At 40.2% G+C, this 22,212-nt stretch overlaps 1 protein-coding gene across 3 annotated transcripts in view; it reads left to right on the forward strand.

The window, feature by feature from the left end:
* si:dkey-237i9.1 (SEC14-like protein 1) overlaps nucleotides 1-22,212 on the forward strand; it is a 281,973-nt gene that overhangs the window by 216,171 nt on the left and 43,590 nt on the right. Inside the window, exon 16 of one of the 3 annotated variants that reach the window (XM_067373417.1) lies at nucleotides 16,157-16,183. The exons of the other annotated variants lie outside the window; for them this stretch is intronic. Coding sequence (XP_067229518.1) covers nucleotides 16,157-16,183 — 27 coding nt within the window. The remainder of the gene's footprint in view (nucleotides 1-16,156; nucleotides 16,184-22,212) is intronic. 3 annotated transcript variants of the gene reach the window in all.

Consider the following 22,212-nt stretch of genomic DNA (forward strand, 5'->3'; position numbering starts at 1 on the left):
GCCACCAACTGGCAGCAGGAAGTGTATCACTTTTTGAAATGTTTTGAGATCACCCTCTTATTTTTACCTGATTTGCTTCAAACTTCATCAGTGTAATGTCAATACACAGCAGATGTAGACCTATGACAGGATTTTTGATATTTGAAATATTGTTGCCATGGCAACAGGTCAAACTGTAATAATATTCTTGAGTGTTTTTGAGGCTCTTAACATGCTTCAAATTGCATGAAACTCGACACACACATCAATATTGTCAACCAGTAGACATGGACAAAGCCATAGAAATGGGCGTGGTGGAGGGGCTCAGTAGCGCCACCTTTTGACAAAGTGGAGGGGTTAGTTTTTCCTACAGTCACCAAACTCGGTACACATATTATTCTCATCAAGCCGGACAATTTTCTAATTTACATTCATTAGCTCCGACCAACAGGAAGTCGGCTATTTTTGTTTGAATGTTAATTTTTTGAAAAAACAGGCTATGAATTTTATACTACTACTCCTACAGGGTTTATCCAATTTACACCAAGCTTTTTTTAACTTGTTGCTAACACATTGAAGTTGTTTAATTGCAAACGGATTTTGGATATCTCAAACGGTTTGGCCGTGGCAACAAAGTGTTATAACTTCTGCATACATTAATTGATTTTGATGAAACTTTGGCTTAGTCTTCGTTGTACAAGGCAGATCACATGGATTTGACTATTGTGATTCAAAGTCATAGCGCCACCAACTGGAAGCAGAAAATGTGTCACTTTCAGCATACATTGAGATCACCCTCTTATTTTTACCTGATTTGCTTCAAAATTCATCAGAATAATGTTAAAACTTGGCACATGTAATCCTTTGAAAATGGGCAGGGAGGAGGGGCTCTATAACGGCACCTTGTAGTGCAGTAAATGTGGAGTGAATTTGACATAGTCCTTTGATGTTTAACCGTTTTAAGTGCCTATTGCCCGCTGTGCACAGTTGCCCTGAAGCCACCGGGGTGGCGGTGCCACCGGGCTTGGGCCCGCCATCGCTGCTCGCAGCTATATTTATTATTATTATTATTATTCTCCAAAGTGAATCGCATTTTAAAGGGCCTAAACGTGCTCGAAAACTCATGAAACTTTGCACACGCGTCAGAAGTGGTGAAAATTTACGTCTGTTATGGGTTTCGGAATTGGGCGTGGCAAAATGGCTCGATAGCGCCATCTAACGTACAGCCCCGCTCGCTACATTACACTAGGGCTTTGAAATTTGGTACACACATTTATCAGCCCAGTACCTACAAAAAATTCTCTTGGAGCGAAATCCGAAACCAAACAGGAAGTCAGATATTTTGAATTATTTCACCGTTTTTTGCATTTTCCAGACGTTGTACTTTAACGAACTCCTCCTAGAGATTTAATCAGATCAATGTCATTTTTGGTCAGTCTAATCTAAAGGCCTTTGTGACGTTAAATTGCGAAGATCTACAGTTTTCACTGAAGGGCGTGTCCGTGGCGGCCTGACAAAGTTTGATGTCTTCGTCATGAAAAAGGAAGTCGTTGTAACTCAGACAAACAATGTCGGATCTGCCCCAAACTTCACGTGTTTTTTTAGAGTCCTGACCTGAAGACATCCTCATAACAATATTCAGTTACAGTCATTGCGCCACCTGCAGGCAACAGGAAATGACGTTTTACACTGTGATTAACTCCTCATGGAAATTTAACCAGATCAACATCATATGTTGTCAGTCTAATCTCAAGACCTTAGCGATGATAAATATCAAAGATCTTGAGTTTTCTGTAAAGGGCGTGTCCGTGGCGGCCTGACAAAGTCTGATGTTTCGCCATGAAAGAGGAAACTGTTGTAACTCAGGCATACTATGTCTGATCTGCCCCAAACTTCACATGTGTGATAAGAGTCCTAGCATAAAGACGTCTATATGATAATATTCAGTTAGTCATAGCGCCACCTGCTGGCAACAGGAAGTGGCATGCTTTATACTGTAATTCACTACCAGATCCACATTTCATCATGCCACGAAGTACCAGACATTCTAGAAACACATTAAATCATGCAACACTTGGCTGAGTGCTAATGTATGCGATTAACGCCACGAAAGAAACAGGAAGTTGTTGTAACTCAGGCATACAATGTCCGATCTGCTTCAAACTTCACGTGTTCAATGATAGTCCTGGCCTGAAGACAGCAACATGGCAAAATTCAGTTACGGTAAAAGCGCCACCTGTTGGCCGCAGGAAGTGTGGCATTTGGACAGTGTGGCATTTTCCTGAGGCCAACGGGTGGCGGTGAGCCCGGGTGCGAGGGCCCTCTCAACGCTGCTTGCAGCTTTAATTAGGGCCCGAGCACCGATGGTGTGAGGACCCTATTGGAATTGCTCAGCCAATTATTCTTCTTCTCCAAAATTAATTGCATTTTTGAGGGCCTAAACGTTCTCAAAAACTCATGAAACTTTGCACACGCATCAGAAGTGGTGAAAATTTACATCTGATATGGGTTTCAGAATTAGGTGTAGCAAAATGGCTCGATAGCGCCACCTACAAAATTTCAATTAAGCGCCCTTCGTGCTACGTTTCACGTACAGTTATGAAATTCGGTAGACAGATGTAACAGCCCAATACCTACAAAAAAGCCCCTTGGTGCAAAGTTTGTAAACCCAACAGGAAGTGAGATATTTTGAATTTTCTCTACAAAATTTTGGCAGTTTTTGCCATTTCCACATGTTGTACTTTAACGAACTCCTCCTAGAGCTTAAATCAGATCTACATCATATTTGGTCAGTCTAATCTAAAGGCCTTTGAGACGTTAAATTGCGAAGGTTTAGAGTTTTCACTGAAGGGCGTGTCCGTGGCGGCCTGACAAAGTTTGATGTTTTCGCCATGAAAAAGGAAGTTGTTGTAACTCAGACAAACAATGTCGGATCTGCCCCAAACTTCACATGCTTTATTAGAGTCCTAACCTGAAGACATCTTCATAACAATATTCTGTTACAGTCATAGCGCCACCTGCAGGCAACAGGAAATTACATGTTTTATACTGTGATTAACTCCTCATAGAGATTTAATCGGATCAACATCAAATGTTATCAGTCTAATCTCAAGACCTTAGCGATGATAAATTTCAAAGATCTTGAGTTTTCGCTGAAGGGCGTGTCTGTGGCGGCCTGACAAAGTCTGATGTTTCGCCATGAAAGAGGAAGCTGCTGTAACTCAGGCATACAATGTCCAATCTGCCCCAAACTTCACATGTGTGATAAGAGTCCTGGCCTAAAGACATCTATATGACAATATTTAGTTAGTCATAGCGCCACCTGCTGGCAACAGGAAATGGCATGCTTCACAATGTAATTCACTACCAGAGTCACATTTCATTATGCCACGAAGTACCAAACATGCTAGAGACACGTTAAATCATGCAACACTTGGCTGAGTGCTAATTTATGCGATTAACGCCACGAAAGAAACAGGAAGTTGTTGTAACTCAGGCATACAATGTCCGATTTGCTTCAAACTTCACGTGTTCAATGATAGTCCTGGCCTGAAGACATCAACATGGCAAAATTCAGTTACGGTAAAAGCGCCACCTGTTGGCCGCAGGAAGTGTGGCATTTCGAAATGACTTTGGCATAATTCTCCTGTATTCACTCACTTAAATGCATGACTCCCACTTTTCGCTGTTTTCCTGAGGCCAACGGGTGGCGGTGAGCCCGGGTGCGAGGGCCCTCTCAACGCTGCTTGCAGCTTTAATTATTATTAGGGCCCAAGCGAATAAAGCGCGCAGGGCCCTCTTGTTCTTCTAAGGATTATTATTATTTTTTTTTTTTTTATTTTTTTTCCGTCTTCCGGGGCTTTTTGGGGGCCTTAACATGCTCAGAAACTCTTGAAAATCGGCACACACATTGGAATCTGCGGCCATATTAAACACGCTTGCACGTATTAGTATGAAACTCGGTACACATATAGACCTCATCGGGCCAAACAACTTTCATGCTCTAAGTTAAACGCCACGCCAACAGGAAGTCAGCTATTAAGGGTTGTTTGAAAAACGCATGCTCTGGAATTTGATATACTTCTCCTAGACAATTAATCCGATCGCCACCAAACTCGGTCAGCATGAAGTCAAGACACTGATGATTAAAAATTGCCAGGGGATTTTTGATATCTCGAACGGTTTGGCCGTGGCGAGGCAACAAATTTATGGCGAGAAAAAGTAAACAGGAAATGTGTTATAACGTCTGCATACATATATTGATCTTTATGAAACTTCACGAGTGTGTTGGCTGTAGTAGTCTGATCACATGGATGTGACTATTGTGAGCGCCACCAACTGGCAGCAGGAAGTGTATCACTTTTTGAAATGCTTTGAGATCACCCTCTTATTTTTACCAAATTTGCTTCAAACTTCATCAGTGTAATGTCAATACACAGCAGATGTAGACCTATGACAGGATTTTTGATATTTGAAATATTGTTGCCATGGCGACAGGTCAAACTGTAATAATATTCTTGAGTGTTTTTGAGGCTCTTAACATGCTTCAAATTGCATGAAACTCGACACACACATCAATATTGTCAACCAGTAGACATGGACAAAGCCATAGAAATGGGCGTGGTGGAGGGGCTCAGTAGCGCCACCTTTTGTCAAAAGTGGGGGGGTTAGTTTTTCCTACAGTCACCAAACTTGGTACACATATTGTTCTCATCAAGCCGGACAATTTTCTAATTTACATTCATTAGCTCCGACCAACAGGAAGCCAGCTATTTTGGTTTGAATGTTAATTTTTTGAAAAAACAGGCTATGAATTTTATACTACTATTCCTACAGGGTTTATACAATTTACACCAAACTTTTTTAACTTTGTGCTAACACATTGAAGTTGTTTAATTGCAAACGGATTTTGGATATCTCAAATGGTTTGGCCATGGTGAGGCAACGAATTTATAGCAAGAGAAGGGAAACAAAGTGTTATAACTTCTGCATACATTCATTGATTTTGATGAAACTTCGCCTGTGTCTTCATTGTACAAGGCTGATCACAGGGATGTGACTACTGTTAGTCAAAGTTATAGCGCCACCAACTGGCAGCAGGAAACGTGTTACTTTCAGCATGCTTTGAGATCACCCTCTTATTTTTACCCGATTTGCTTCAAACTTCATTTGAATAATGTCAAAACTTGGCACATGTAATCCTTTGAAAATAATCGTGATATCTCAAACACAGTTGCCTTGGCAACACATCAAACTTTAATGTTCATTTTGGCTGCTTTTGAGACTTAGCATGTTTCAAATTGTTTGAAACTCCACACACACATCAGGATTGTTAGCCTGTAGACATGGGCAAAGCCTTAGAAACGGGCAGGGAAGAGGGGCTCAATAGCGCCACCTTATAGTGCAGTAAATGTAGAGTGAATTTGACATAGTCCTTTGATGTTTAACCGTTTTAACTGCCCATTGCCCACCGTGCACAGTTGCCCTGAAGCCACCGTGGTGGCGGTGCCACCGGGCTTGGGCCCGCCATCGCTGCTTGCAGCTATATTTCTTTTTCTTCCACTCTTCAGTCTATGGCAGCCCATAGAACCATATGGTAAAAAGTTATGAAATTTGGCACACTGATAGAGGACAGTCTGAACTGTGTCCATAGCAAATTTGGAGTCTCTAACTCAATCCCTCTAGCGCCACCAGCTGTCCAAAGTTGCACTCATGTTTATGTTTATAACTTTTGAATCATAAGGGTCAGAACGCCATTTTGAATTTTCTGAAAACTTACTTTTTCAAACTCCTCCTAGGCCGTTACTCCAATTTTCACAAAAATTGAACCAGATCATCTTCAGACCATGCCGACAAAAAAGTTATGGAATTCAAGTTAATCCCTCAAACCATTTTCATAAAACACTCGAAAGAATTGTCCATAGCGCTTGAAAAAATAGACGTAAGGCTGTATCTCCGCAACGCTTTATCGTATTCAGACCAAACTTGGTGCATGTCATCACAATTATGACCTGAGGCATCATGCAGTGTTTCGGCACAGCGCCACCTACTGGTGCGGAGATATAAAAAATTGATGTTTTTGCTTATAACTTCTGATGGGATTGTCCAAAAATCATAAATTAGTTGGATTCAGGGCATTATGTTGAGTCGAATGATATCAAATTTTTCCATATCGGACATTTTGACCATCGACCATTTTGAATTTTGTGCTAGAGAGAATCATTCAAGCTACAGGAGGATCTGCCTACTTTGTGTTTTTGTGTTTGTTTCTAGTTTGATTTTAGTGCTGTGTAGTTGCTAGGAAGTTCTCGTTTCGCTACGAGCCAGTAAGGCGTGGCCTGCTGAACTAACTAATGTTGTAACAAGTTGGTATAAACTCTGAGGTCTACTGCGGCAGCGGACGCGGCAGCCCTTCTGTGAACCCCTCATTGGGTCTCATTCATGAAACATGAACAGAAATAATTTTTTGTGTAAATCGTGTGTAAAGTGGTTCTGGCATATATTTTTGGATTCATTAAAATATTAGTATTTTCCAAATGTTAGTTGGTACGAAAGAAATCTACAACTGTTCCCAGCCACACGTAAATAGTGCGTTAAACATCCACACGTTTTGCTCATTAATAAGGCTGCATTTTAATTCACCTTAATAAGGTACATATTTACACAGCATTTTGAAAAATATTATATATAGTAATTACATAAGTTTTTTCTTTTTACTTTTATTGTGAGAGCCAGTAATAGCATCTGCAAACGGAGCACTTTAATCAAATAATTAATTGATTTCAATTGGGCTGGGCAAACTAATGGCCCCTTAATTGTTATGGAGATTTTTTCCTATAAAATGGTGAAAATCCTTTGTTTGGTGTCATAATATGATGCCCACATATAGTTGTCAGTCGGATTTAATTTGCGGGATTTATGGTAATTGAGAATGAGTGTGCACGTGCGTCCCATTTACGACTGATTGGAATTCATTAACACACACATTTCACTATCACTTCTGACATTAACAAAGTATTTGTGAATCAGGAGAAGAGTTTTTGGGAAGGTCTCTTTACGTGCAAATCACTCACATATTTACTCCTATATTTACCAATGTTTCATGAATGAGACCCAATGTGTGAAGACCGAAGAGTGTAAAGACCAAGCGACTCTACCTGCACTCTACCTCCACCGAGCAACGACACCGACAAGGCACTTGAATATTGCACATTTCTTTTTCATTCTTTCCTTCCTCTCTATACAGTGTGTTCTTGTCTGTCTGTCTTTTGACCTGTTATAGATATGTGCTTTCAAATTCTCACTATTACTAACACTCGTAAATCATGTGCTACACGTTGGAGGCAGTGCAGCCATAACAACTTGCGTAGTTTACCCATGTCATGTAGTACATTTTCTATTTCTATTGGGCTCTGGAACTGTCAATCTGCTGTAAACAAAGCAGATTTCATTACAGCTATTGCTACTTATTCAGATCTCCATCTCATGGCTCTGACTGAGACATGGATCAAACCAGAGGACACTGCTACACCAGCAGCCCTCTCCTCTAATTTCACTTTCTCTCACACCTCACGCAAGATTGGGAGGGGTGGTGGTACTGGTTTGCTTATGTCCAGTGAATGGAAGTTCAATCCTTTACCATCTCTCTGTGACAATGGCTCATTTGAATCGCATGCAATTACAATCACCTACCCTACTAAAATCCATGTTGTAGTTGTTTATCGTCCCCCAGGTCAGCTAGGTAACTTCTTGGAGGAGTTGGATGTGTTACTCTCATCCTTCCCTGAAGATGGTACTCCTCTGCTAGTACTTGGAGATTTCAGCATCCATCTAGACAAACCTCAGGCTGCTGACTTCCACACTCTGCTTGCCTCATTTGATCTCAAGTGAGTGGCCACCTCAGCTACCCACAAATCAGGTAACCAATTGGACCTCATCTACACATGCTGTGGCTCCACCTACAATGCACTGGTTACTCCACTACACACCTTAGACCACTTTCTTATCACTTTTAATCTCAACCTGACCCCTAACTCAACTCTCACTCCACCACATGTTACTTTTTGGCGAAACCTACGCTCTCTCTCACCATCCCGCCTATCCTCTTTGTTCTCATCCACACTTCCTCCCCCTAACCAGTTCTTATCACTGGACACTAACAATGCTACTGACACTCTTTGCTCCACTCTAACATCTTGCTAAGATGACTTCTGCCCCCTTTTAACCAGACCAGCCCAGCCCGCGCCACCCCCTCTGCCCCCTGGCTCTCTGATGTTCTCCGAGACTCAGGGCTGCAGAGAGGAAGTGGCACAAATCTAAAGATCCTACTGACCGTAGCTCATATCAGTCACTCTTTTCTTCTTTCTCTACTAATGTCTCCAATGCTAAAACCACATACTATCACTCTAAAATTAACAATTCGACTGAGTCACGCACACTTTTTAAAACTTTCTCTTCTCTTCTTTGCCCTCCTCCCCTCCCTCCCACATCAACTCTTACAGCTGATGACATTGCCACATTCTTCACACATAAAATAACAACGATCAGCGGCCAGTTCTCCACACCACACACTGACAATAACATCTTAACGGAAAACACACAAACTCTCTTCTCCTTCTACATGCTTTCGGAGGCAGACATTTCAAAACTCATCCTTTCCAATCACCCTACTACCTGTCCACCAGACCCTATCCCCACTCATCTTCTTCAGGCCATCTCCTCCTCAATTCTACCTGCACTCACTCACATTATCAATTCTTCCCTTCACACTGGAACATTTCCCACAGCTTTTAAGGAGGCTAGGATTTCCCCACTGCTTAAAAAACCCACTCTGTCTTAACCTTTCAATTCAACTTGGGTCATCAACCATTACTCCTTCCAGGACAGCTAGGAACCTTGGAGTGGTGATGGATGATTCTTTAAGCTTCACAGATCATGTTGCGACAATGGCCCGGTCCTGCAGATTTGCCTTGTACAACATGAGGAAGATTAGACCCTTCCTATCGGAGCATTCCACACAAATTCTTGTCCAAGCTCTAGTTCTATCCAGACAGGACTACTGTAATGCTCTCTTGGCTGGCCTTCCAGCATGCACTGTCAAGCCTCTACAACTGATCCAGAACGCTGCAGCAAGACTGGTCTTCAACGAACCAAAGAGAGCGCACGTTACTCCTCTCTTCACCAGTCTGCATTGGCTGACAGTAGCTGCTCGCATCCAGTTCAAGGCTCTGATGTTTGCCTACAAAACGGCCGCTGGCTCTGCACCGCTATATCTTAACTCACTACTTCAGACTTATGCGCCCTCCAGAAACTTGCGTTCTGCAAGTGAACGGCGCCTTGTGGTGCCATCACAAAGGGGCATAAAATCTCTCTCATGGACCTTCACTGTTCCTGGCTGGTGGAATGACCTGCCACACTCTACTCGAGCAGCTGAATCTTTAGCCATTTTCAAAAAAAGTGCTAAAGACGTATCTTTTTCGCCAGCACTTGACCCAGTAATAGTAGCACTTACCTTGATTTCTATTTTCCTTCCATCTATTTGTGTATTGTGATTTAAAAAAAAAAAAAAAACATTCCTTGCTACGAGCACTTTACTGTCATAACTGTGACTTCACTCAGCACTTATGTACTGTTGTTCTCATGTTGATTTTATTGATACTACTATTCTCATTTGTAAGTCGCTTTGAATAAAAGCGTCTGCTAAATGACAAAATGTAAATCTAAAATGCTGTATTTTACAAATGCATAAGCGTATGTTTTTCGAAACTCGGTATGGGTCATCAGGACAATGCCCTGAAGGAGCCTGAGAAGTTTTGGACCAGCACCCCCTTGTGGTCAAAATTTATAACAAAATTTACAAAAATGTGAATAACTTTTGACTATATTAATCGATTGTAATGAAACCTCAATAGATTCCTTGGGTCATGCTGAGAATATAGATATAAAATTTTCCATAGTCAGCTGATCTTCCTGTCCGCCATATTGTTTTTCTTTAAAAAACTTCTTTTTCGAACTCCTCCTAGATCGTTGCTCCGATTTTCACCAAAATTGAAACATAATATCTTCAGACCATGCCGACAAAACGTTATGGATTTCAAGTTGATACATCAAACCGTTTTTGTATACCAGAGCAACGAATTTGAGGCATGACGCAAAAACAACTCTTGAAGCTGTATCTCTGTAATGCTTTGACATATTTACACCAAACTTTGTAAATGTTATTGTCACCTCACTCTGACCATACCACAACAATTTGGACACAGCGCCACCTATTGGTCAAAAGTGATGAACCAATAAATCCTTTTTTTTGACAGTATATATAATTTTTCAGTTATTTTGCCTAAAATGATCTTAATAGGTCTTTAATTGCTCACTGTTGCAGTTAGTCTGATGTAATCAGACTTAGTCTGATGTAAACAGTAAGCAGTTAGTCTGATGTAAACAGTGCTTGGCCCCGTAATTGCTGCTTGCAGCTATATTTAGGGGCCAAGCACTGAAGGTGCGTAGGCACCTATTGTATCCGTTAGTTTTCTTCTTATTATTATTATTATTAGGGGCCAAGCACTGAATAATATCCGATATTCACAGGTCGGCCATTGTTATGGATGTTATGGATTTCAAGTCGATACATCAAACCGTTTTCATATACTGGAGCAACGAATTTGAGGCACGATGAAAAACCCACTCTTGAAGCTGTATCTCGGCAATACTTTGACATATTGACAACAAACTTTGCAAGTGTCATTGTCACCTCACTCTGACCATACCACAACAATTTGGACACAGCGCCACCTATTGGTCAAAGTTATGAAACAGTAAATCCTCATTTTTGATCATTTTTCAGTTATTTTGCCTAAAATGATCTTAATAGGTCTGTACTTGCTCAATGTTGCAGTTACTCTGATTTAGCTCCCACCCATGTTGGCTGGCTTCTTGTGCCGTTTTTGTGCTTGGCCCCGTAATTGCTGCTTGCAGTTATATTTAGGGGCCAAGCACCGAAGGTGCGTAGGCACCTATTGCATCTGTTAGATTTCTTTTTATTCTTCTTCTTCTTCCACTCTTGAAGTCTATGGCAGCCCATAGAACTGCTTGCAGGAAAGTTGTGAAATTTGGCACACAGTTAGAGGACAGGACCTTTGTCCATAGCAAATTTGGAGTCTCTAACTCAATCCCTCTAGCGCCACCAGCTGTCCAAATTTGCACTTATGTTCATGCTAATAACTTTTGAACCGTAAGGGCTCAAAAACTAAATTCTTTTTTTCCTCTGATTCCTTGGGTCAAGCACCCTATGACTTCATTTTTCGTCTTGAAAATTTTTCCGCCTTTTTGAATTTTCTGAAAAACTTACTTTTTCGATCTCCTCCTAGGCCGTTACTCCGATTTTCATGAAAATTGAACCAGATCATCTTCAGACCATGATGACAAAAAGTTATGGAAATCAAGTTGATTCATCAAACAGCTTTTGTAAAACACACAAATGTATAAATTTCGTTTACCAGAGGAGCAAATTTGAGGCATGATGCAAAACACACTCTTGAAGCTGTATCTCTGCACTGCTTTATCATATTCAGACCAAACATGGTACATGTTTACATGCAAGCATGACCTGAGGCATCATGCAGTGTTTTGGCGCAGCGCCACCTACTGGAGTGGAGATATGAAAAATTATTATTTTTGCTTATAACTTCTGATGGGTTTGAACAAAAAAATTTGGTCTCGTTAGATTCGAGGCATCATGTTGAGTTGAATGATATCCAATTTTGGCCATCAGACATTTGAATTTCGTGTTAAAATGCTGTATTTTACAAATGCATTAGGATATCGATATGAAACTCTGTATGGTTCATCAGGACAATGCCCTGAAGGAGCCTGAGAAGTTTCGGACCAATGCCACCTTGTGGTCTAAAGTTATAACAAAATTTACAAAAATGCTAATAATTTTTGACTATTTTAACTGATTGTAATGAAACTGTCTCAGTCGATTCCTTAGGTCATGCTGAGAACACGGATATCAAATTTGCCATAATTGGCTGAACTTCCTGTCCGCTATATTGTTTTTCTATAAAAACCTACTTTTTCGAACTCCTCCTAGACCGTTGCTCCGATTTTCACCAAAATCGAACCGCATCATCTTCAGACAATGCCAACAAAAAGTTAGGGATTTCAAGTCGATACATCAAACTGTTTCCATATACTGGAGCAACGAATTTGAGGCATGATGCAAAACCCAGTCTTGAAGCTGTATCTCTGCAATACTTTGACATATTGACACCAAACTTTGCAAGTGTCATTGTCACCTCACTCTGACCATACCATCTCCACCGTGAGAGACTCGAGGCTGGCGCGTCTCGCAGGTGATGCTCATTATCACTTGAGTCACCGGCCTCGCGCCGTTCCCTCACGGCTCTCGCCCGCCCTGCTCGTCACAGCTACCTATTGGACCAGTAAATCCTCATTTTTTATCATTTTTCAGCTAGTTTGCCTAGAATGATCTTAATAGGTCTTTAATTGCTCACTGTTGCAGATGGTCTGATGCTCACGGACGTGTTGGCTGGCTTATTGTGCCGTTTTTGAGCTTGGACCCGTAATTGCTGCTACGTAATTGCAGCTACATTTATTATACTACTACTTCCGCTCTTGAAGTCTATGGCAGCCCATAGAACCGCTTGCAGGAAAGTTACGAAATCTGGCACACAATTAGAGGACAGTCTGACATTTGTCCATAGCAAATTTGGAGTCTCTAACTCAATCCCTCTAGCGCCACCAGCTGTCCAAAGTTGCACTTATGTTTATGCTAATAACTTTTGAACCGTAAGGACTAGAAACAAAATTAATTTTTCTCTCTGATTCCTTGGGTCAAGCCGATTCGAATGCACCCTATGACGTCATTTTCCATCATGAAAATTTTTCCGCCATTTTGAATTTTCTGAAAAACATACTTTTTCAAACTCCTCCTAGGGTGTTACTCCGATTTTCATGAAAATTTAACCAGATCATCTTCAGACCATGCTGACAAAAAGTTATGGAATTCAAGTCGATTCCAATGACTCTTGAAGCGGTATCTCTGCAATGCTTTGACATATTGACACCAAACTTTGCAAGTGTCATTGTCACCTCACTCTGACCATACCACAACAATTTGGACACAGTGCCACCTATTGGTCGAAAGTGATGAACCAGTAAATCCTAATTTTTGATCATTTTTCAGCTCGTTTGCCTAGAATGATCTTAATAGGTCTTTAATTGCTCACTGTTGCAGTTGGTCTGATGCTCACAGCCGTGTTGGCTGGCTTATTGTGCCGTTTTTGTGCTTGGCCCTGTAATTGCTGCTTGCACCTACAGTGGGTACGGAAAGTATTCAGACCCCCTTAAATTTTTCACTCTTTGTTTATTGCAGCCATTTGCTAAAATCATTTGTTCATTTTTTTTCCCTCATTAATGTACACACAGCACCCCACATTGACAGAAAAACACAGAATTGTTGACATTTTTGCAGATTTATTAAAAAAGAAAAACTGAAATGTCACATGGTCCTAAGTATTCAGACCCTTTGCTCAGTATTTAGTAGAAGCACCCTTTTGATCTAATACAGCCATGAGTCTTTTTGGGAAAGATGCAACAAGTTTTTCACACCTGGATTTGGGGATCCTCTGCCATTTCTCCTTCCAGATCCTCTCCAGTTCTGTCAGGTTGGATGGTAAACGTTGATGGACAGCCATTTTTAGGTCTCTCCAGAGATGCTCAATTGGGTTTAAGTCAGGGCTCTGACTGGGCCATTCAGGAAACAGTCACGGAGTTGTTGTGAAGCCACTCCTTCGTTATTTTAGCTGTGTGCTTAGGGACATTGTCTTATTGGAAGGTAAACCTTCAGCCCAGTCTGTGGTCCTGAGCACTCTGGAGAAGGTTTTTGTCCAGGATATCCCTGTATTTGGCCGCATTCATCTTTCCCTTGATTGCAACTAGTTGTCCTGTCCCTGCAGCTGAAAAACACCCCACAGCATGATGCTGCCACCACCATGTTTCACTGTTGGGACTGTATTGGACAGGTGATGAGCAGTGCCTGGTTTTCTCCACACATACCGCTTAGAATTAAGGCCAAAATCTTCTATCTTGGTCTCATCAGACCAGAGAATCATATTTGCTTGACAAAATCCATGCGGGCTTTCACGTGTCTTGCACTGAGGAGAGGCTTCCGTCAGGCCACTCTGCCATAATGCCCCGACTGGTGGAGGGCTGCAGTGATGGTTGACTTTCTACAACTTTCTCCCATCTCCCGACTGCATCTCTGGAGCTCAGCCACAGTGATCTTTGGGTTCTTCTTTACCTCTCTCACCAAGGCTCTTCTCCCCCGATAGCTCAATTTGGCTGGACGGCCAGCTCTAGGAAGGGTTCTGGTCTTCCCGAACATCTTCCATTTAAGGATTATGGAGGCCACTGTGCTCTTAGGAACCTTAAGTGCAGCAGAATTTTTTTATTAACCTTGGCCAGATCTGTGCCTTACCACAATTCTGTCTCTGAGCTCTTCAGGCAGTTCATTTGACCTCATGATTCTCATTTGCTCTGACATGCACTGTGAGCTGTAAGGTCTTATATAGACAGGTGTGTGGCTTTCCTAATCAAGTCCAATCAATATAATCAAACACAGCTGGACTCAAATGAAGTCAAATGAAGATGGTGTAGAACCATCTCAAGGATGATCAGAAGAAATTGACAGCACCTGAGTTAAATATATGAGTGTCACAGCAAAGGGTCTGAATACTTAGGACCATGTGATATTTCAGTTTTTCTTTTTTAATAAATCTGCAAAAATGTCAACAATTCTATGTTTTTCTGTCAATATGGGGTGCTGTGTGTACATTAATGAGGGAAAAAATGAACTTAAATGATTTTAGCAAATGACTGCAATATAACAAAGAGTGAAAAAATTTAAGGGGGTCTGAATACTTTCCGTACCCACTGTATATTTTTAATTATTATTATTAATGTTTATTTGTTGTAAAACCACGGTTAATTTTTGTAAGGGAACTCAACAAATGCATTCTATATGAGATTAATCAAATATTTATACAACATAAAAATATTACAACTTATCTGCTCAAAATGACGCAAATGCACAAGTGAACTTGAACCAAGTTACATTCTAGTCAGAATGTGTAACTCCTGTTGTGGATGCACTCTTCCCTTAACATGCTGAAACACAGCAACTAAACTCAAAGAATTCACAATGTTTTATTACAATAGTTTACTCATTATAATATTATGTAATATGACAGTCCAAAGCATAGTTATGTATGTTGTGCATTGCTGTTTTGAACTGCATGTGCTGAAGCTAATGATGATCACAGGTAAACTGAAGTGCTTTATTACCGTGTTAATTAACTTAACCAAACGCATCCTATATGAGATTAATGAGATGAATCAGATATATATATTTAAACACAAAATAAACATATTACAACTTCCAATTGTACAATCGAACCTTATTGTTCTAGTTATGAATGCTTAACTCTATTGTGGATGTGCTTATCCCGTAACAACACTCTCAAACACAGGCATACAAATAATTCAAAACATACTTTGACAGTTCTCATTATAATTTGATGTAGCTTATATGACAGACTTGCGCTGCGCGTTGCACTTAACAGTATTTTCCTTTTCGAAATATTTCCAATCAGATTTCAAGCTATTCAAAACCATCATGTCAAACAGTGCGCATCTTAGGTGTCTCAGCTGAAGGAAATAATCCATTATTTATCGGCTTTAATATATATCGGCCAATTTTTTATTTTTTATTTTTTCTGTCCGACTACAATAACATTGAACATATATAACCGATATGGTGGCTGATATATCATATCGTTCAACCCTAGTCCCTAATCATTTCATAACTGCCTAGTCACAGCCATTTTTAAATTTTATTTGAATTCAAATAATATTAATATTAATGTTACCTTTTTATAGACCTTTTTATCTGCCTTTTTATTTAAACTGGCTTTTTCTGTTTTGGTTATGTCTATGTATTTTACCGGTGTTATTGCCATAAGAGGTAAGAATGTTTGCCATATTAAGGTGAAAAATAGTGCGAAATAGTCATGAGCAGTGTCCATGCCTGCTGCTGCTTTTTTTTCTCTCTCCCTTCTGCACTCGACCACCTTCCTATGTGTTTCTCCCTGTAAAGAACAGCTTGCTGCGATGTGCAGAGTTTGTAAGTGAACTTGTTTGCCGTTAGCTTAGCAACTGTGTTGTGCTAACGGATAGTGTTTGTTAGCATTATCATTATGCTAACAAAGCTTTGTTGATTCTGTCTGCTCAAACACGCTTGGCTTGAGTTTCACCCTCTAACTCTCTGTTCGGTGTGTGCAGGCTGCTGTAACACTGCTGATGAGAGGTTATAATAAAAGCCTACATGAAGATTTTTTTGTGAAACTTCAGCATGTTCTTGGCTATTTAGGTTTAGTATTTAGTCTAACTATGTGCATTGTCCATTATCATTGTAAAAATTTCTTGTACATCACTGATGCTACAGATAAGGGACCAACACAAAAGCCATCTTTATGCTAAAAATGAAAGAAAAAAAAGCATCTGAATAAAAATACTTAGTTACATCTGAAGGAAATCTGTATAGTCAGGACATTCATGCTTATATTTTTAAATAATTTCTTAAGTATTATTTTAAATGCATGCAAGACATGCAATTTAACCTGCCCTCAGCATGAGGTCACAATGTAAAACTGCCAAACAAAGTGTTTAAAAATTAAACAAAATCAAAACGATGCATTTAAATTGAAGGGCAGAGATATGTAAGATATCAGACAACACAAAAGTCAATTTTGAATTCTATTTTCCATAAAAAAAAAAAATCAGAGTTGTCCTCACTTTGTCAACAGTCAGAATTTTTATAATCCTGAATAAATCAGGTAATGTCAGAATTTATATATATATATATATATATATATATATATATATATGTATATGTATGTATATATATATATATATATATATATATATATATATATATATATATATATATATATATATATATATATATATATATGTGTGTATGTAACACGGTTAGTAGTTGTGGGAAGAAGGAGGCGGGAACCGGCGAACGTTCAACAAAACTTTAATTCAAAATAAACAAAGAACAAAACGAAAGTAATGCCGGCAGACCCTCGCGGACGTCTGCCGGCCACACAAACATAATAAAACATAAAATAAAGTCCAGGCCTGGTCCTCTCTCGTCTTTCACTGATGTCGCTCCTCCTTTTATGCCTCCGGAGCTCCTCCATGAGAGACTCGAGGCCGGCACGCCTCGCAGGTGATGCTCGTTTTCACTCGCGTCACCGGCCTCGCGCCGTTCCCTCACGGCTCTCGCCCGCCCTGCTCGTCACAGTGTATATATATATATATATATAAATTCTGACATTACCTGATTTATTCAGGATTATAAAAATTCTGAATAAATCAGGCATCAGGCAAAATTCTATATATATATATATACAAACCTGATTCCAAAAAAGTTGGGAATAAAAACAGAATGCAATGATGTGGAAGTTTCATCATTTTAAGGGAAAAATAAGTTGATTTTAAATTTCATGGCATCAACACATCTCAAAAAAGTTGGGACAAGGCCATGTTTACCACTGTGTGGCATCCCCTCTTCTTTTTATAACAGTCTGCAAAAGTCTGGGGACCGAGGAGGCAAGTTGCTCAAGTTTAGGAATAGGAATGTTGTCCCATTCTTATCTAATACAGGCTTATAGTTGCTCAACTGTCTTAGGTCTTCTTTGTCCCATCTTCCTCTTTATGATGCACCAAATGTTTTCTATGGGTGAAAGATCTGGACTGCAGGCTGGCCATTTCAGTACCCGGATCCTTCTTCTAGTCTAGTCAAGTCAAGTCAAATTTATTTATATAGCGCTTTTACAATTGGTAATTGTTCAAAGCAGCTTTACATATTAGAAGCACAGAAAAAGGGAAGTGGTTAAAAATAGGCTGTACAACCAAGCGTGGTAATATGTAACATATACAACAGGGGTATTGAATTATAATTCTAAGAGGTCCAGTTAGAAAAAAAATCAGCAACCAAAGGTCTGCAACATCACAATGACTAACTTGTGTTATCATTCAGTGCCACAGCCTAGTAGTTGTATGAAAATATGTAAGTAGCTTAGTCAAGAGACGACTGTCAAATAAAATGAAAGTACAAATTGAATAATATTTTAACAATATTTATTGTCATTTTATATATTGAGCTGTAGGGAAATAATAAGTACTCTAATAATAAATGATCAATTTAAATAAAATAAAGGCTGCATTTAAAAATAAATTAAAAATAAATAAAACACAACAGAGAGCTTTTGAAAAATGTGCATCTCAAAATAAAGTGCTTAATTTTAGAAAAAGGAAATAAAAAGTATAGCTTGAGTTTCCCTTTTACTTTTTAGTTAACTTCCTTTCACATCTTAAGTTTAAACACATTTTAAAATAAACAATCTCAACACGTTAACAATTGAACAGCTTTAACACCTCCTTTTCTCTTTCTTTCCCTTCTATATCCCACTTCCACACTTTCACTTGCTTAGTGAGAAAAGTGAGCCCTTGGTTGTCCTGCCAGGATTTTAAATCTGGGCTGGAATGGCGTCAGGGCCATTCTCAAACACATGTGTAGGTGCTCATTGGTGAGCCTGGATCGATATTTGCTTTTAATTATGTTCATTGTGGAGAAAGCTGCCTCACAGTTGTATGTGGAGCCAAACATGGTTAAGATGTACAAGGCTACTTTCCTCAGACCTGGGAAAGCGGTCTCTGGGACCATTTGAAGCCAGAAAGTGGTAGGATCAGTTTTTCCAAAATTCTCTTTCAAGGCCACATCTGCTTGTAGATCGATCAGTTGCGTCTGGAGAGGCCCAGCATTTTCCCACTTGAAGAGCAGTGTGACTTCCTTTGAGAACTCCCTGACATCTGTGATGAGGAATGGGTTCTGAATGAAGAGGGTGAGCTGCTGTCCAAGGCTGAAGCTGTCAAAACGCATGCTGAAGTTTACATTCAGCTTGTCAAGAAAGTCAACAAAAGAAGACACATCTCTCTCACCCTGAACCTGTTCCTTCACAGTTGGAAAGTGTGCACAGTCTGCCAGCAGGTCTTCCCTAAACAACACAAGTTTCCTCTGAAAGGAGCGGACATCTGTCATCAGATCACAAACTGAATTGTCCTTGCCCTGTAGCTTTAAGTTCAGTTCATTCAGGTATGAAGTTATGTCAACCAAAAAAGCCACAATATCCATTCTCGTCATCCTCCAAAAAGATAGAAAATGTTGTTGCCTTCTGGTTTTTCAGCTGTGCCAAGAAAGCTGCGATTTCCCCTAGGATGGACCAAAAGCGCTCCAACACCCTACCTTTGCTGAGCCATCTTACATTGTTGTGTAGCAGAAGGTCATCAGCATTTGCATCAACTTCTCTGAGAAATTCTCTGAGCATGCGATGCTGATGGGAAGAGGAAGCTCTGAGAAAGTTTATCATTCTCATCATTGTGTTCATCACCTCAGCATACTCGTCTGACAGGGTTGAGCACAGGACTGACTGGTGAATTATGCAATGGTAAGAGATGAGTTGAGGATTGTCATCTTTCATTCTTGCCACAGCTCCTCTTTCTCTCCCTACCATGGCAGAGGCTCCATCTGTGGTTATTGAAACCACTTGCTTCAGCTCTATTGCCCTCTTCTTTAACATCTCCTTTATGGCCAGGTAGATGTCCTCTCCTCTCGTACTGGTCTGAAGGGGTGTGACACCTAACAGGTCTTCACAGAACTCTTCCTTGTCCTTGTTGAAGAACCTCACAAAAACTAACAGCTGAGCATTGTCAGACACATCAGTGGACTCATCTACATCTAACCCTATGCATGGTGCCTTGTGAATCGCTTCATCCAGCTGAGCTAGCACGTCATGGGTTAATATTTCTGTTTTCTTTGTTGCTGATGATGCTGACATAGGTATTTGCTTGATTTTTACACACGTCGTCTTTTTGTTTCCCCTCAAATAAGGTTTCAGCTACCGCACTCATGCACTCCTTGACAACCTCTCCATCAGTAAATGTTTTTTATGTTTGCCCAAAATCCAAGCAACTTTAAGGGAACATTCGTTAGCACGTTGTTGGGCAGTGAATGAATGTGTTAGGATTCTGCTGGATCGATCATATTGGGCTTTTAGATCGTTTATTTTCTGTGCCCTCAGTGCGGATTTAAGTGGGTATGTTTGATCAAAAGATTTGTGCTTTGTCTCATAGTGGCGTTTCACATTGCCGCTTTTAATAATCACGACAGTCTCTGAACATATGAGACATACTGGTTTTGAACTGCCCGTGGGAAGAATGAACATGTAAGAATCCGTCCATTCTTGATTAAAAGCTCTGTTTTCGCTGTCCACTTTTCTATTTTTAGAGCACGCCATGTGAAACGTTGTCTCTCATTCGTCTCGTCTCGTCTCGTCGTCTCTCCCTGTGTGTGTGTGTGTCTCTCTCGCTGTCTGACTCGAGTAGTATCACATGACATGATTTACAACGCATGCTATTAGTCTGTGAGTTTCCTGGGCCGCGCTAAACCAGTACCATAGATGCTAGAAAAGCTGCGCGGGTTAAAATAGAAACACTCCGATAAAAGTCAATAATTTATGGGTTATTGGTCCGGGTCCGGATAGAACGGCGGCTGGGTCCGGATCCGGACCGCGGTCCGCCTATTAGTGACCTCTGATATACAAGATGGTGCTACATTAAGCCAATGTCGGCTGACTCCCAGGGGTGGAAAAAAAAACCCTAGGAGAAAAACCCAGCGGGCTAGCACTGGGAAAAAAGTCCTAGGAGGGAAAAAACCCCTTGGAAGATATATATAATATATGTAAATGGATATGGAGATCAAAATCTGAATTATACATTTTTATTATAGAGATTAAAAATAGATTATATATAAATATATGTAGGCGGATATGGGGATTAAAAATCTGAATTATAGATGCAGCCAGAACTGGGTCTGTAGGCCCATTGTCTCCTGGGCTACGTTGTAGTCAGGTCCAGACACAGGTTCTCCATCTGATCTGGATACGGCCTGAATCCAGCACCCGGCAAACCTCAGGATAAGCAGAGAGACAGATATTAGCGGAGATGCCATTCTTATTCTGATGTACAGGTATATCTAGTGTTATAGGAAATGTTCTCGGTTCCGGCCGACCTAAATATTGCAGCGTAACAATCCTTTAACGGATTTGAAAAATGTTAATGTATTGATAATGTGTTATGTGTATGCAAGAGCAAAGAGATGTGTTTTTAGTCTAGATTTAAACTGACAGAGTGTGTCTGCTTCCCGAACAATGCTAGGAAGATTGTTCCAGAGTTTAGGTGCTAAATAGGAAAAGGATCTGCCGCCTTCAGTTGATTTTGATATTCTGGGTATTATCAACTGGCCTGAATTCTGCGATCGCAATAAACGTGAAGGACTATAATGCATTAAGAGCTCACTTAGGTACTGGGGAGCTAAACCATTTAGAGCTTTATAAGTAAGTAGCAAGATTTTAAAATCTATACGATGTTTAATAGGGAGCCAATGTAATGTTGACAGAACTGGGCTAATATAGTCATACTTTCTGGTTCTAGTAAGAACTCTAGCTGCCGCATTTTGGACCAACTGTAGTTTGTTTAAAAGCCGAGCAGAACAACCACACAATAATCTAGTCTTGAGGTCATGAATGCATGAACCAACCATTCCGCATTTGTAATTGAGAGCATATGCCGTAATTTAGATATATTTTTTAGATGGAAGAAGGCGGTTTTACAGATACTAGAAACATGACTTTCAAATGAAAGATTGGTATCAAAGAGCACACCCAGGTTCCTAACTGAGGACGAAGATTTAATGGAGCACCCGTCAAGTGTTAGAGAGTATTCAAGGTTTTTTTGTGAGGAAGTTTTTGGTCCAAAGATTAGGATATCAGTTTTTTCTGAATTTATTAATAATAAGAAATTTCTTGTCATCCAGTTTTTAATGTCAGCTATGCATTCTGTTAGTTTTGTGAATTTGTAGGTTTCGTCAGGGCGCGAGGAAATATAGAGCTGAGTATCGTAGCGTAGCAGTGAAAACTAACACCATGCTTCCTAATTATCTCTCCTAAGGGCAGCATGTACAGAGTGAAAAGCAACGGTCCTAGTACTGAGCCTTGTGGTACTCCATATTTAACCTGTGATCGA

Source organism: Chanodichthys erythropterus, chromosome 21, assembly GCF_024489055.1.
Source record: "Chanodichthys erythropterus isolate Z2021 chromosome 21, ASM2448905v1, whole genome shotgun sequence".
NCBI classification, from domain to species: domain Eukaryota; kingdom Metazoa; phylum Chordata; class Actinopteri; order Cypriniformes; family Xenocyprididae; genus Chanodichthys; species Chanodichthys erythropterus.